The following is a 14,481-nucleotide window of genomic DNA, read 5'->3' on the forward strand; positions in this document are numbered from 1 at the left end:
GGAAACAATGTTTGAATTTCCTGCAAAAATTGATATGTAAAAAAAATCCTCTTGAATAGTTCCATATTGACAGTACAATGTATATAGTATGCCAGAAATTTCTACATAAACTTCAAATCATGCATGAGATTTGTCAGTTAATATTTAAATAGTTGATCTCTTAACACTCCTGTTTACTGATATGTTTTGCCAAAAACTGCCAGTAAATGGGAGTATTTTTTTTTGGGGGGGGGTATCACTATCTTAATTAGATTGGAATTGCATGTACATGTATGTAAAATTCCAAAGTAGGGGAATCTGTTTAGTCATACCCATTGTTTTTAGAACAATTTATACCAGTGTTCTTCAAACATTTTTGTCAGGCATAAGGGTAATGGTTTCATTGTTTTGTAATGCATGTGATGGTTCCTGTAATCACCCATCTTGTCTGATCTTGCAAAATTTTGTTTTCCAATATTAAGGAACATTTTTTTATCATCTGGAACACAGTATAATGCACACAATTTAAAGAATAAAATGAGAAAAAAAATTCTGGAGACTTAAGAACGGTGATTTTTTATAAGATAGGTTTTACCATAGATTGTATATACATGTACAAAAAGAAAAATAGTCGCCTTTGATTTAGATACTGATAATATCATGTGGAATATATTGATGAGTGCCTGAGGGTGAGTTGAGAAGTTCCAGATGATATTGTCCGTATTAAAATCAAAAGTGACTATTTTGTTTATCGGTAATCTAATAATTGCATTTTTGATCATTTTAATGAATTTTTAGCAAAAAATCTAGTACTGTGAGTGCAAACTGTTCATGCAGGACATCATTTTTATTCAAAACTCTAAATAGGGTCTAATGATGCCACAGATACTCCATATATTTTGATGGATATTTTTTTTAATATCTTAGAAAAGGTAAAAAAAAAGGTACAGATTACCAATAAATACATGTATCTTAGACTACCTGCACAAAACAGACTAAAATGGATCTCACTTCACCATAGATATGCTAAATAGCTTTAATCCTAATTAAATTTTAAAAATAAATATATGTAATTTAGGGTTATCTTATGGCAGTGAAAATTATATTGATATAATTCTATGATCTTATAACCACTGATTGTGGGAGCTTTAGTCTGTGTCAAAAAAGTACATCCTGAACCATTGGTTTCAATGTGTTTGCTCTCATATGGATTTAAATTGCTGTGTTATTTTCACAAGCCACTTCAACTTGTTTCTACTCCTTAGCATGGAACTAGTCGATCAGGACATATTAAGGCTGAATCTCCAGTTTTGTGGCATGATGATTTAACATTTTTAGTACTGTAAATCGTAAAATTTTTGTGCCATCGTTTTTTCTTGGTTTCTGCTATAAATCTGCTTTTGCATAGTTTTAAATTCTTGTTCGTTCATCAAATTGTACTGCAATGTCCTTCAAACAAAATATTTGGGAAAGTTTAATTTTCAGGTTACAAACCTTGGCGCGAAAATAGCAAAAATAAAAGTCCCGCGAAAATTTCATGATTTACAGACCCGTAAAGTACTGTTGTAGCTTGAAAATTATTTTTGTGTTTTATACGAGAAATTTCTCATGGATCTTTATTACAATGCATAAATTATAAACCAAATTTCTTGTTTTATAGAGGGACATGAGGAACCCATTATATCAGTCTCTTCCTCTGGATTTAACATCCCAGAGATCACCATCATGGAAGGGCAGGTAAAATGTTGTTCTCAGTTAAATAAATAAATAAATAAATAAATAAATAATGGTCTTTTTGAATTACTCCAAATTAATCTATTACATTTGTTTATGTTCCACAATAAGAACTATTAATCACTGCATGTCAAGTCTCAAGATTTCCATTGACCAGGCAAACCATGTATTCCAATTCCCAACAAAAAGTGACGTTTCTATGATTGTTAGCTTAATAGAGGCAATCCTGAAATTCATGAGTTCAAATACCACTAAAATCGTAATTTTGACAAACCATAAAATTGGTATCAGTTACTGCTATACACTATGTGACAATCATTTGATATCATACCCTGTGTATGATGCTTCATAAGACCAATACGTCATTGATTCTATAGTAACACCTCCAGTAGATAAATTAACAAAACATCAAAAAAGCACATCAGTGACGGATTGTATTTAATTAGATTATTAAATGTTAAGTGTGTTGGACCATCTTTCTATTGATTTCTGATAAATTACTAGCTATTAAGAATAATTGTGTAAGTGAACTTGTAGGTCAAGTGAATAATTTATTAAATACTAGTACATTTGGTACTATCTTGATCATTGGCTAACCAAAAAACACCTTTTCTTAAATTTGATTTGTTATACATGACTATTCACAGACTTGGATTACTATGGGTGTGTCCTGCTTTTGATGCAAGGCTGAAGTGGCTATTCATGCACCTGCTGGAAATGTACCAAATTAAATTATTGTGTATGAATAAATGAATTAGTTTTGAATTCATTGCTTTTGTTTCAGACTGTGTCATTCTTATATGAAGAAGCCAGACCAACCAATAATATTATTCAGGTAATGAATTAGCCTTGTTTTCCGAATAAAACATGATATTTTTAATGTTTAAAAGCATATATTGTTTGTACATCATTTTTTTTTGTTCAAATATGTAGGATTGGTTTTGACATACATGTAGCATTTGGCAGAATCAGACCATGCAACCATATATTCATGTATATGTACTTAACCAGGCAACATGTGATGTAAATATCTTAAATCTTCCTTCAGCCATACTTTAAAATTACTTTGCAAAGGAAAATGCCATATGAAAGTAGGTCTGATTTTTGTAACTCGTACCATTAATAATTTTATATGTTCATGCTTTTCCTGTCAGATTTTATAATCAAGTGAAAGTAACAACAATACAGTGAATCCTGTCTAAACTGAACCATTTTTTTTTACTGTAGAATTTGTCAGGTTTAATCATGTTCATATTGCATTTTTATTGACCAGGAAGGGATTCAAAAAGTGGTGTAGACAGGTTTTCACTTTCTATTTTTTCAGTGTTCATTGTAGACAAGTTTCACTGTACATAAACTCCTATGGTTTACTGTATAATGAGTAATTTTTGTGTGATACTTATTTCAGGTTTCTTGTATTCAATTCAATTACATGGTATTAACTAACACTTTCTCTGATATATATTCCTAAGTATAGGGACTTATTTGAAAAGTGATTCATTTCTCTAATTTCTCTCGCTCGCACAATTAGCAAAAGATAAGTTGCTTACAGCATAAATAGGTGTGCTTTGATTATGTTTACTTGTTTTATTAATGTTTATTTACCATGGTATATTCCAGGTAATACATGATGGAGAAAACTTAAGACCAGTGCTTGGTGGATTTTCGTGTGATGTAACTAAAATCAAAGACAAATATAATCAACAGTTTAATCTAGAGGGAGAATATAAATTTGCTTTGTAAGTAAAGTGTTTACCTGTGCATGATGTCTTTGTATATGCACAAATATCTAGTTAAGTTGCTGTCTTTGAAAGAATCATGCAGAATCTGAAAAATGTGATAAACCCCCAAAAAGGCTACATATTTTTATTTTTGTAATTAAGTTGTTTTATGGGTCTACACTATGAAATGAGCAATTTTTCATTCAAATCTGCCTGCTCCTAGGAGATAATCAACATTGAAAATCCAGTAGATTCTATTGAATTTCAGCGTCATTTACAGAGTTATCTCCCTTAATTTTGAAATCTATAGTGCATTCTGTATAATTTTTATCTCATAAGAGCACAGGTTATATGAAAAACCACATGTTATTTTCTATTTACTCTGACATTTCAAACAAAATATCAAAAACAAAAATATGTAGGTTTTTTACCCATGAATCACATTTTGCATGATTCTTCTCTGGAGTGCTACTTAAAACTTCTGAGAGGTTTTATGATATGAAAGTTAAAGCTTTCACCAATTAATAAATCTAATAGTTAAAAATTTGAAATGCATATATCTTTATTTGCAATTTGTACCTTGATCTATATTTGTTTTTGTCAATTAGTAAATTTTCCCGCAATAACTTTGTATTGAAGATTCAATTAAAATGGTGAATGCTAATTTTTTGTACAAAGTTTTTTCATGATTTCAATACTCTGTTAATTGCAGGAGTAATGTAAGGTGTACACCACTAACAGTTATTGTGAAGAGACGAATAGATCTTTTAGCCGAGGTTTCCGATGATGGCTTTAATCCTAAGAAGATATACATAGACCAAGGTCACAGTGTGAAATGGCAGTGGAAACAGTGCACAGCTCCTCACTCTATACAGGAAGTGAAATACAGTATAGAGAAAGGTTGTTTTAAGAAAGAAGAGGAAAATGCTGAGTAAGTCAGATGTATTTAAAGTGTCAGTCTTTGTAAGAATCAGGCAGCGGTTGAAACATGGTATGACAAAACCCACATTTTAAAAATTTAAATTTGACAATTTGCACCATCAGAATCAAAGAAAAAAGAAGAGATTTTTCATGTTGGTGCATTGAGTTATAATTTCATTCTTACAAACACTTATACTTAATTGTATATCTAATTATTGTCATCTAAATCAATATATTTTTAAACATCTATAGAAGTAAGCCGGATTCAGTTACACTACATAAACTTTGCTTGTTTGTATAAATAGTTAATTTATATGTAATATTATATACTCTGTATGATATTGAAAATTAATGGAATTTTTCTTTTTTTTCATTGTTTGGTTTTCATAATAATATTTCTTGACTATGATAAATGTACGATTTGTAATGGCTATGATTTTATTTCCAGAGTTGTGAAGACTGTTACTGGTAGTTACAGACAAACATTCATGTAAGTTTGAGCTTGCATGAGGCTAAAAAAGAAATATGATAGGTTCTCAGGCCCTAAAAACCCTCCTGCATCTGCAATTTTTATTACCGTAAAATACGGAAATTTCTTATCTGTTCTGGAAATTTTCATATCCAGTCTGGAATCGACTTTTAATTAGTTAACGGATTCGTCTTGGCACTTGACAGAAAGGTAAAAAATATGATGGGGATTAGGCTGTTATTTAACATTGATCATTAAAAACATTGAAAGTATGTCTCGTTGGGGAGAGGTGGCTCTTATTTCTTGCCACATCTCATATGCCAATAAAGTTTTAATGCCATGCGGTATTTTATTTAACTTCTCAACATCCTGTATGTTTACAGAATTGTTCAATTCAATGAAATTTCTTGAAAAAAAGAAAACTTGCTTGTTATCCAAAAAAAAAAATAAATAAAAATAAGCCTCCTTCCCGCATAATTTTTTTTAAAAAGTGGCCTGAGAATCTAGGCATTTTGTATGGCCTAAATTAAGTAAACATTGTTTTGCTTGTTAAAAATAACAGTCTGTTTGGAGACAACTAAAACAGATGCTATATAATTACATGAAATTTTGCTAAATGAGCATCTACCGTATTTTCTGGACTATAAGTCGATATTTTTTTTAGCAAAGTGTCAGCCTTGACTTATTGTCCACTTCAACTTATATAAGGATTTGTCAAGAAAAAATGTTCATCTACAATACATTTCATTACATTTGATTAATTCACCTTTGGTTGTTTTAATTCAAATTTTTTGGTAAACTGCAATATTTAGAAAGCCGTCTGATTTCTGAAGCAGGGAGACATGAAAGAACAAGTGAGATAACATTCCAAAAACTAAAATATGGTAAAAGAAATTAAAAATAACTTCAAAAATTGAAAATATGAACAAAACAGATTATTTGAAGACTGGAGAATACAATCATTCACTTTTGTCTGTAAATTGAAATTCATATAATATTTTTTAGGAGACCAGGGTTATATTTTTTTCAAACAGAAAGTGCTGAAGTTGAAAGATTACACTATTGTGTGGTACATGTGAGAGAGACACAAAGGTTGGTAGTACCTACATTCCTTCTTACAATTAATCTCACTCTAGGTGAAAGAAGAGAATGATTGATCTGTGATGATTTTTTTTTCTATGTTGAACATAGATAAGATTAGCATGCCCAGCCCTGCCAGACTGCTATGTTTGCATTGTTATGTTATTTTTAGGTAAATAAGGTATTTGTAGGATACAGTCAATAGTGAGGTCTGTCAAATGACTTTCAGTACCACTTGACATGAAATGAACCACACATAACTCAGTTTCTGAATTACAACCATCACACACATAACTCAGTTTCTGAATTACAACCATCATACACGTAACTCGGTTTCTGAATTACAACCATCACACACATAACTCGGTTTCTGAATTACAACCATCACACACATAACTCGGTTTCTGAATTACAACCATCACACACATAACTCGGTTTCTGAATTGCAACCATCACACACATAACTCAGTTTCTGAATTGCAATCATCACACACATAACTCAATTTCTGAATTACAACCATCACATACATAACTCAGTTTCTGAATTACAACCATCACACACATAACTCAGTTTCTGAATTACAACCATCACACACATAACTCAGTTTCTGAATTACAACCATCACACACATAACTCAATTTCTGAATTACAACCATCACTCAGTTTCTGAATTACAACCATCACACACATAACTCAGTTTCTGAAATACAACCATCTCACACATAACTCGGTTTCTGAATTACAACCATCACACACATAACTTGGTTTCTGAATTACAACCATCACACACATAACTCAGTTTCTGAATTACAACCATCACTCAGTTTCTGAATTACAACCATCACACACATAACTCAGTTTCTGAATTACAACCATCACTCAGTTTCTGAAATACAACCATCTCACACATAACTCAGTTTCTGAAATACAACCATCACTCAGTTTCTGAAATACAACCATCTCACACATAACTCAGTTTCTGAAATACAACCATCACACACATAACTCAGTTTCTGAAATACAACCATCTCACATAACTCAGTTTCTGAAATATAACCATCTCACACATAACTCGGTTTCTGAAATACAACACATTCTTACCAAATGAGGGGTCATTGTCATCATATAGGTTGGATTTTTTGTCATAATGGGAGAAATGATGTCATTTTAATCTTATTCCAGAGGAAACACTTTTATTCTATTGACAGCAGCATAGATATGTCATATGTTTTAATTTTGTCACATGACCAATGCTACCTGAAATCGCAACAGTGATGGAAATAGGAAATAACCTATTGGATTATTTCTACACCATGATGTCAATTTAATATGTAAATTTATGCTAATTTATGGCAATGCCCTGAATGTGACAGGCAGTGGTAATGTACATGTTTACCTTACACTTACAGGGAACACAAAGTAGAATTACTGGATAGATCCTTTCAACCAATGATATTACTGATAGAAGAAGGAGACAGAGTCTGGTGGTTCTGGGATAAGTTTAAGGTAAATTAAAAAAAAAAAAAAACCTTTGTAAAGTAAAATATCATCACAAAAATATAGTGATGAATATCAGTTCAACCAACTTTTTCAGTTTTAAATGAACATAAAAGCAGTTTAAAAGCTTTCATATTTTACATTGAAATAATTAAAAGTAATATATTGATTCTCAGACCCTCAATTGTAACTTTTAAATGTGTCTCATGTACAATTTTTGTCACCATATCAATAAAATGAAAATAAAAAGGACCTCCATCAAGAAAAGTGTAAAGTTACTGTTTTGGGACAATAAAAAGGTGAGAAGAAATGTTTCTCTTCCTCAATGGTTTCATAAAAATTGGTATGAGAACCAAGAATTGACATAGAATGGCCTTCTTACCGGTAGAACAGGAATTTTAAAAGCATAGATCCTTTCTGTATTAAAGCACATAGGACATACTATTGACAAGAAAAGTACTGAGTAATCTTCATGGGACATACTTTTGACAAAAACCGCTGAGTAATCAACAAAAGCTTGATGTAATTTTGTCAGAATTTGGTCATTCAGTCATCGTGATGTCATCATGGGAATTTCCTTATTTCTATTTGTATTTATTCCTTATATATATGCTTTCTTTTCAGTGTAAGAAGTTACACAGTGTTTACCAGATTGAGGCACCAGAGAGGGACCATGGTGATGATGAACCTTATGTGGTAAATATTTCTGTCCTGTTTAGAGATGGTTTAAAATTTTCTATCAAATAAAGGAAACACTGACTATCCTTAAGTATTTAATGATGTCATCGTTTTAAAAAAGCTCTGATAGAAAATCTCTGATACTATTTAACATTTAGCTTAATATTTTTGTGATGGATTCTCTGTGATACTTTTCATAAAAAATATTTTATTTGTATTTTATTTTCAGCCAGTACAAAATGGATTTAGAAGCTCAAAGCCAAGGTGAGTCATGTATTGAATATTATCACGTCAGTATGGCATGAACATTTACCATTGTGTCCATAAACTTATTATTAATGATTTCTAGAATTTGGAGAAAAAAATTCAGTGATATCAAAATAATCCTATTACTCAGTGATGTAATAATTGAGTTAAAATACATTGCAAATTAAACCATAAAATATCAAGTGGCAGTTAGGCCTAAGATTTGTGTTTCTGAATCAGATGACATGCTTACTTTCGAATGTTGCTTCTGTGAGCTGTCACATTAAACCTTCAGATGAGAACATTGTATTAGTAGTATACAGGGTCTTTTTGTTTGATCCAATGCTTTTGTCTGTTATTTACAAATAACCATAAAACTTTTATTCTCATCCGACATATTTTGGTTATATTTACAGTAAACAAGGCCTTTTGTCATATGAGTTTTACACTCCTGGAGTATACTATTACTCAGACCAGAATTACCAGGAGGCTGCAGAATACATTGGTACTATTATTGTGAAACCTAAACAGAAAGAGCATTACATAGAACTTACAGAGAAAGGATTTACTCAAGGTATGGTATATATGTGATTGATGAAGGCTTCTTGTGATCAGCTATGAGCATGCTGGTTACTGGGTACTTATAAAACCTATTTCTGCCTAGAAAATACTCTATATGCTATGCTATGTTATTTAATGTGACTTCAAATTATGTTTTTTTACTATAACTTTGGAAATATTGATAAATTTTTATAAGCTTGTAAATTTATGCTTGTGTTTTACATTACTTGTATATTAGTCTTATTTTAGAAATTTTGGTTTGTATGAGATACTAGCCATGAAAATGTACATGTCTCGTTCAGGATGCTGTATTTTTTTCCTTGTTCCTTAACAAATGATAAAAGATGTGTTTTTTTTTTAATGAATATCAGCAATTTTCTATTGAGTTTTGTCCACTTATATGATTTTAAATACATTTTTATGGTTGCTTTTTTAACATTTTTAAACATGTATTCCTTCCGCTTATTAGATGTTGTCAATGCCCAGACTGGAGACAGAATATGGTGGACATGGGATGCAGATAAAAGTCTGGAGAAAAATCATATCTTCCATATTGCTGAAGAGGATAGAATTCTGAACCCTCTTGCCAAGGTTCCAGAAGAGGCTGATGGTAATTATATTTCTATCATGCTAAGCTGGTGATTAAAAATGCAAGTGATATTTTAACCACCAGCTGATGATTAAATTTCCATTTTCTAAGTTTTCTACAAATTTCATGGGAGAAATTGATCCTTCTTTAACCTATGCTTGATTTAAACTAGAGTTCCACTCTCTAAGTAAAATTAAAGATTTAGACATGCTTGTTGAAGTTTGCATGATGAAAATCTTAAATTTTACCATTTTATATGTAGAAATAGCTAAAGAAGAATCTATATTTCTCCTCTGTCATTCTGGTAGTATTTTTTTTTTTTAAATAATTATTTTATATATATCCAAAAGTAATAAAGTTTTAAGTATATTGATTGAATTCCTTGCCCATGTAAAACAAACCAAATGCTTTTACCATAACTACCTGTATATATCAATATAAGTGTAAGTTTCTCTGTACTTTTAAGTAATTATATAATTTTCAAGTAAGTTGATTCCAGGTTACACAGTTTGACTATTACTATGACATAACTTTGGATCTAACATGGCTGCTTTTAAATATTTTGATTTCAGAATGTGAAAGTGCATATTTTATAATCTATGTTTGTGCAGAAGTTTGATATTATCAATCTAGAAATACAAATGCTCCCTTTGATAACTTATCTTACCTCATTTGACAAATAGTGAATGTCTCTTGTGTAATTGCAATGTCATGTTTGATTAAATACAAAAAAATTGATACATGTCAATTTATCATTTGTTATCAGCAGATAATTCTTAAATGCAAGTGATTAGTTTTTTTTTTTATGAATGTTTGTTGTTGAATTTACAGGTCTTAATACAATTTTGAATGATAACCTTTGACCTTTTATTGATTTTCCAGAAGAAGACATGTTTGAAAGCTTTAAACACACAAAATCGGTTAAAGGTGTGCCAGTGTATTAAAATGTTCTTAACATACTAACAGCTTCACATTATTGATTAGAACCCATAATGTTGTATGTCTCCTTGCCTTGATTTAATGAAGGAATGACTCTAAATTGATGTTTTTTTTTAGTGTAAAAGAAATCTTGGCTGTTTCTGTTGAGAAAATATACTGTAATTCAGATATTACTGTATACATTTTGATTACTGCTATTTTGTTATTTTTGCCAAAAGTCTGGTTTATTTGTGGGTTTTTTTTTGTGATTTTTGTGAAATATCCCCCAGCAATAATGTTACAAATTCCATTTTTTTAAGTGGAAGGAGGTAGACCTAAGGTAAGGGACACAACTCTTACAAATCATTTGAATGTTTGTATTCAGCATTTTACATCAGGGTCATGTATGCATCAAAGTAACTTGGACTGATTTCATTCTGTTTGTAATGAAAGCTTGATAGGCGTTGGTGAAATTGAATATGATACAAACATATCACTGATTTCAAGAGTCATGTTCCTTAATATCTACCCCCTTAAATCAATTACTTTCTTTGTGCAGTGATAAAAATATTGCAATATTTTCTGAATTTACTATAGTGTAAACAGCTCATTTTCTGTTTCAACAAATAAAAGCATTGAAATTAAGAGTCATTCCATGTAAGTAAATTATTTCTATTGAAAAAAGTAACAAAAATGCACCATCTGTCAAATAAACCTAGATTGAATAAAAGTATTTCTGGTCTTTGGGACTTTCTCACATAAAATTTGATTTGTCCAATCATATTACATGATATTTATCTAAATTTATTTGTTTGTATCATGTCAGACAGAAAATGGAAACGTCGTCATGGTATTATTGTGTGCAAAAAGTGTTTATAGATGCACAGTTATGTGAGGAATGTCTTTTATAAATATCCTCTTCTTAATCTTGTTTTGCTTGTTATGAACTTTATTTTGTTTTAGAAAGTTTGCATCTCAGTTGAACCCAGACTACTTTATTAATTGTTCAGCTGCTTCTTGTTAATAACTGGACTAAAAAGGTCCAGTACAAATTTTAAAAAATTGCAGTGGAGACCTGATAAATTCTAGATTTAAAAATAACCTTCTGACCTCATACCAAATTTAAAAAAAGTATTAGAACTAAGGTAGTATAAAATTGGATAAAATATCTTTTATTTTAGACTATTAAATAAATACAGCGGAATAAATAACTGTTGTATATAACTTTCATATGTACAATTTGTTTGACCAGGTGTTCCTCTTTATCTTATGGATTCATACTTTTAAGGTTACTCAGTCGAAAATTAAAATATGATATTGGGTATATACTGACTGTCAATTAACTGCACAAATACTTCCTTAATCCTTATCATCATTAGATTCCCTTTGCATTGGAGTGTTGAGAATGCCCAAAACTCACTGTTACAATCAAATTAACAACTGTCACTGTTTTGTTATGTTTGCACCATATAATTGTACCACACATCAATTAGAAGTACAAATATGTGTGAAGAAAAATGATTTATTGTAATGATTAAGCTTCAGGGAAACTATTTGATAAAAAAAAATGAGTTGAAATTGTTAGTCTATTTATTTGTTTTAATGACTATTATAACCATGTCTATATCTCTTTCAACATATTAATGCTTGTGAATCAGAGTTTATTGTGAAAATTAAGTTATAACAAGTAAAACATGTAATTTTGATTGTCTATTATAGAAAAAGAGAAGTACCAGCACCTAGATGAAGAAGCTATCAGACTATGTACCAGTATTGGTATGGCAACCACACAGTATACAACTATAGGAGTCTATAACTACAGAGTAGTTAATGCACCAGATAGCATGAATACATGTTCTGTTATTGTTAACCCTGGACCAAAGGTATGTGCTGTTGTAACTCAAGTCTCATTGGGCAAGCTTATGTAATAAAAACATTGTCAAATAGTTAATATTGTGAAGCTCATGTTGATCAAAATAATATAGCCCCTAGAACTTTAGGCCCTGTGTTTTTAGGCTTATTTTTATAGGTATTTGAAAGTTTTGGTTTTGTCTCTTGATTGGTATACTTGGTAAGTATTGAATTCATCAACATAAAAACACAGTCAGATTCACTCTTCAACTTTACTTAAAGATCTTTTATATTGTCATGAAACTTCTAGTACATATACATAATGGACAAAAATACCCAAAATATCTTTGTTTGCAACCTACTTTGTTGGTATACTTGAATGCTTTCAGTATCTTTTTTCTTAAGTGTAACTCTGATTTTGATAAGGAAACAAATGCTCAGCATGATGAGATCTATCTGTGTTCATGTAAATCTGTTCAGTCAGCCATGTTGGAGTTATTGCCCTTTTTCAATGTTTTTTTTTTTTTTTCACTATTTTGGTTGTTATTTCCTTCACAACTTCTCCTTTAACACTGCTGGACATTGATATGATTGTTCCTTAGGTTTGAGCATTAGGAATTTTTATCCAAGAAAAAATATGGTAGCTTTTACAAAAATCGAATGTTGCTAAACAAACCAGGTGAGCCATTCATGCTCTTTAAAGCCTCTAGTTTTATAAACCCTATTGATGTGTACTAAGAACTCCATGGCTTTAGTGGGTTTACTAAAAGTTGACATCATTGGATAAATCTGTATTTTTCAGAATCATACCATACATCTGACAGACAATGGGTTTGAACCAAAAGTGATAACAGTCCGTCCAAATGACAGGGTCTGGTGGGTTTGGCAGTCCAGTAAGAAACCACATGATATTATACAGGTAAGATAAGATGTATGTTATACATAGTGTATATGATTGAATAACTTACTACATGTACTGAGAGTTGTATGTAAGACTGCGAAAGGGATAAATTTAGTTGGGATAGTGTAGAGGAATTCTTTTGAAAAATAGTAAGCCATTTTTTTCAGTAGTATATTCTATTATTAATACATTATTTGTGGAAAATTGTAATCCACACTGTAATTTTTGACTTACTTAGTGTTTATGAACATATTGAAGATACTTCTGTGCTGACAGTATTTATGGCGATGAAACAAGTGTAGACATTAACTGGTCTTGTTTTCATTACAAATCACTACATGATCAGTCAATTTTTTATGATTTAAAGTAGTTCTTTAATTACTAATGGGACATACTAGATGCATTTACACTATTAAGAAAGTTGACAATAGTATATGGCTTCATCACTCTCTGCATGATTTTTAGGAAAAACTGTACTTAATGCTTGGTAATTACCTTTATTGTCAATATTTTAGGTATCCCATCAAGGAAAGCCAATAGAAGGAGGATTTTGTAGTGGTATGGCTAGAGATGCTCCATCAGCCTATGTTCATCAGTTTATGACACCTGGTGTTTTCTATTTTATAAGTTCCTGTCTGCCTAAAGTATTTGGTGCTATTGTTGTGTCCACACAACCTCAGGTTTGTTTGTTTGATAGGAAAATATTTAAATGAATGTTAATGGGAGATAACCCTACTGAAATCTGAGGTGCATACATTTTTTTCTACTATTGCCATGTTAGTTTACTCTTCTTTCAAAAGATGTGATGTTCAATGAGCATCATGATAGGTGTCATGTGAGAAGCAATTCTTAGCACTTAAGTTCATGCCTGGTTTTTGGATGTTTTTTTTTTGTGTTTACTGTTTGAACTTTTTTATTTAACATTAATTTCTCCATTTCATTTAAATTATCATGCATAATAAGACTTTTGCATACTCGGTTTTTAATTTTGACAAAAAGATTTATGAAACTTATATTGTAATTTTTTATAGGTACATGAGGTGAATGTAGCCCTTGAAATCAAACCTGACCCAGTGACAATCAAATGTAATGATATTGTATGTTGGATATTCCGAGGGTTGAGATCCTATGATGTCTGTGAAGTACAGAATATTGAACAGCTGACGTCGGAGGAGCTAGACTCAAAATCTTTAACCCCAAGGTTAGTTAAATTATTTGATATCAGAGCATCCTGTGCTTTTCAATATTGGTTTGGATTTATTAGTTTTACTTTGACAAGCATTTGTTTCATACATGTACCTTGAGTTTTAGAGGATTTCTTGAATTTTAGATGAT

The 14,481-nt window shown here is 30.8% G+C and overlaps 1 protein-coding gene across 7 annotated transcripts in view; it reads left to right on the top strand.

Annotated features, from left to right (window-relative positions):
• The window catches only part of LOC148627952 (uncharacterized), a 78,600-nt gene that overhangs the window by 5,122 nt on the left and 58,997 nt on the right, over window positions 1-14,481 (top strand). For all 7 annotated transcript variants that reach the window (XM_088582085.1, XM_088582093.1, XM_088582103.1 and 4 more), the window contains exons 3-17: window positions 1,640-1,716; window positions 2,498-2,548; window positions 3,334-3,452; window positions 4,147-4,365; window positions 4,804-4,845; window positions 5,830-5,916; window positions 7,315-7,411; window positions 8,027-8,098; window positions 8,310-8,344; window positions 8,743-8,900; window positions 9,357-9,497; window positions 12,114-12,277; window positions 13,048-13,164; window positions 13,662-13,826; window positions 14,178-14,347. In XM_088582085.1, the coding sequence (XP_088438211.1) occupies window positions 1,640-1,716; window positions 2,498-2,548; window positions 3,334-3,452; window positions 4,147-4,365; window positions 4,804-4,845; window positions 5,830-5,916; window positions 7,315-7,411; window positions 8,027-8,098; window positions 8,310-8,344; window positions 8,743-8,900; window positions 9,357-9,497; window positions 12,114-12,277; window positions 13,048-13,164; window positions 13,662-13,826; window positions 14,178-14,347 (1,714 nt within the window). The remainder of the gene's footprint in view (window positions 1-1,639; window positions 1,717-2,497; window positions 2,549-3,333; window positions 3,453-4,146; window positions 4,366-4,803; window positions 4,846-5,829; window positions 5,917-7,314; window positions 7,412-8,026; window positions 8,099-8,309; window positions 8,345-8,742; window positions 8,901-9,356; window positions 9,498-12,113; window positions 12,278-13,047; window positions 13,165-13,661; window positions 13,827-14,177; window positions 14,348-14,481) is intronic.

The sequence above is a fragment of the Perna viridis genome, chromosome 1 (assembly GCF_037379345.1).
Source record: "Perna viridis isolate PV_CMFRI_1.1 ecotype Kerala chromosome 1, ASM3737934v1, whole genome shotgun sequence".
NCBI classification, from domain to species: domain Eukaryota; kingdom Metazoa; phylum Mollusca; class Bivalvia; order Mytilida; family Mytilidae; genus Perna; species Perna viridis.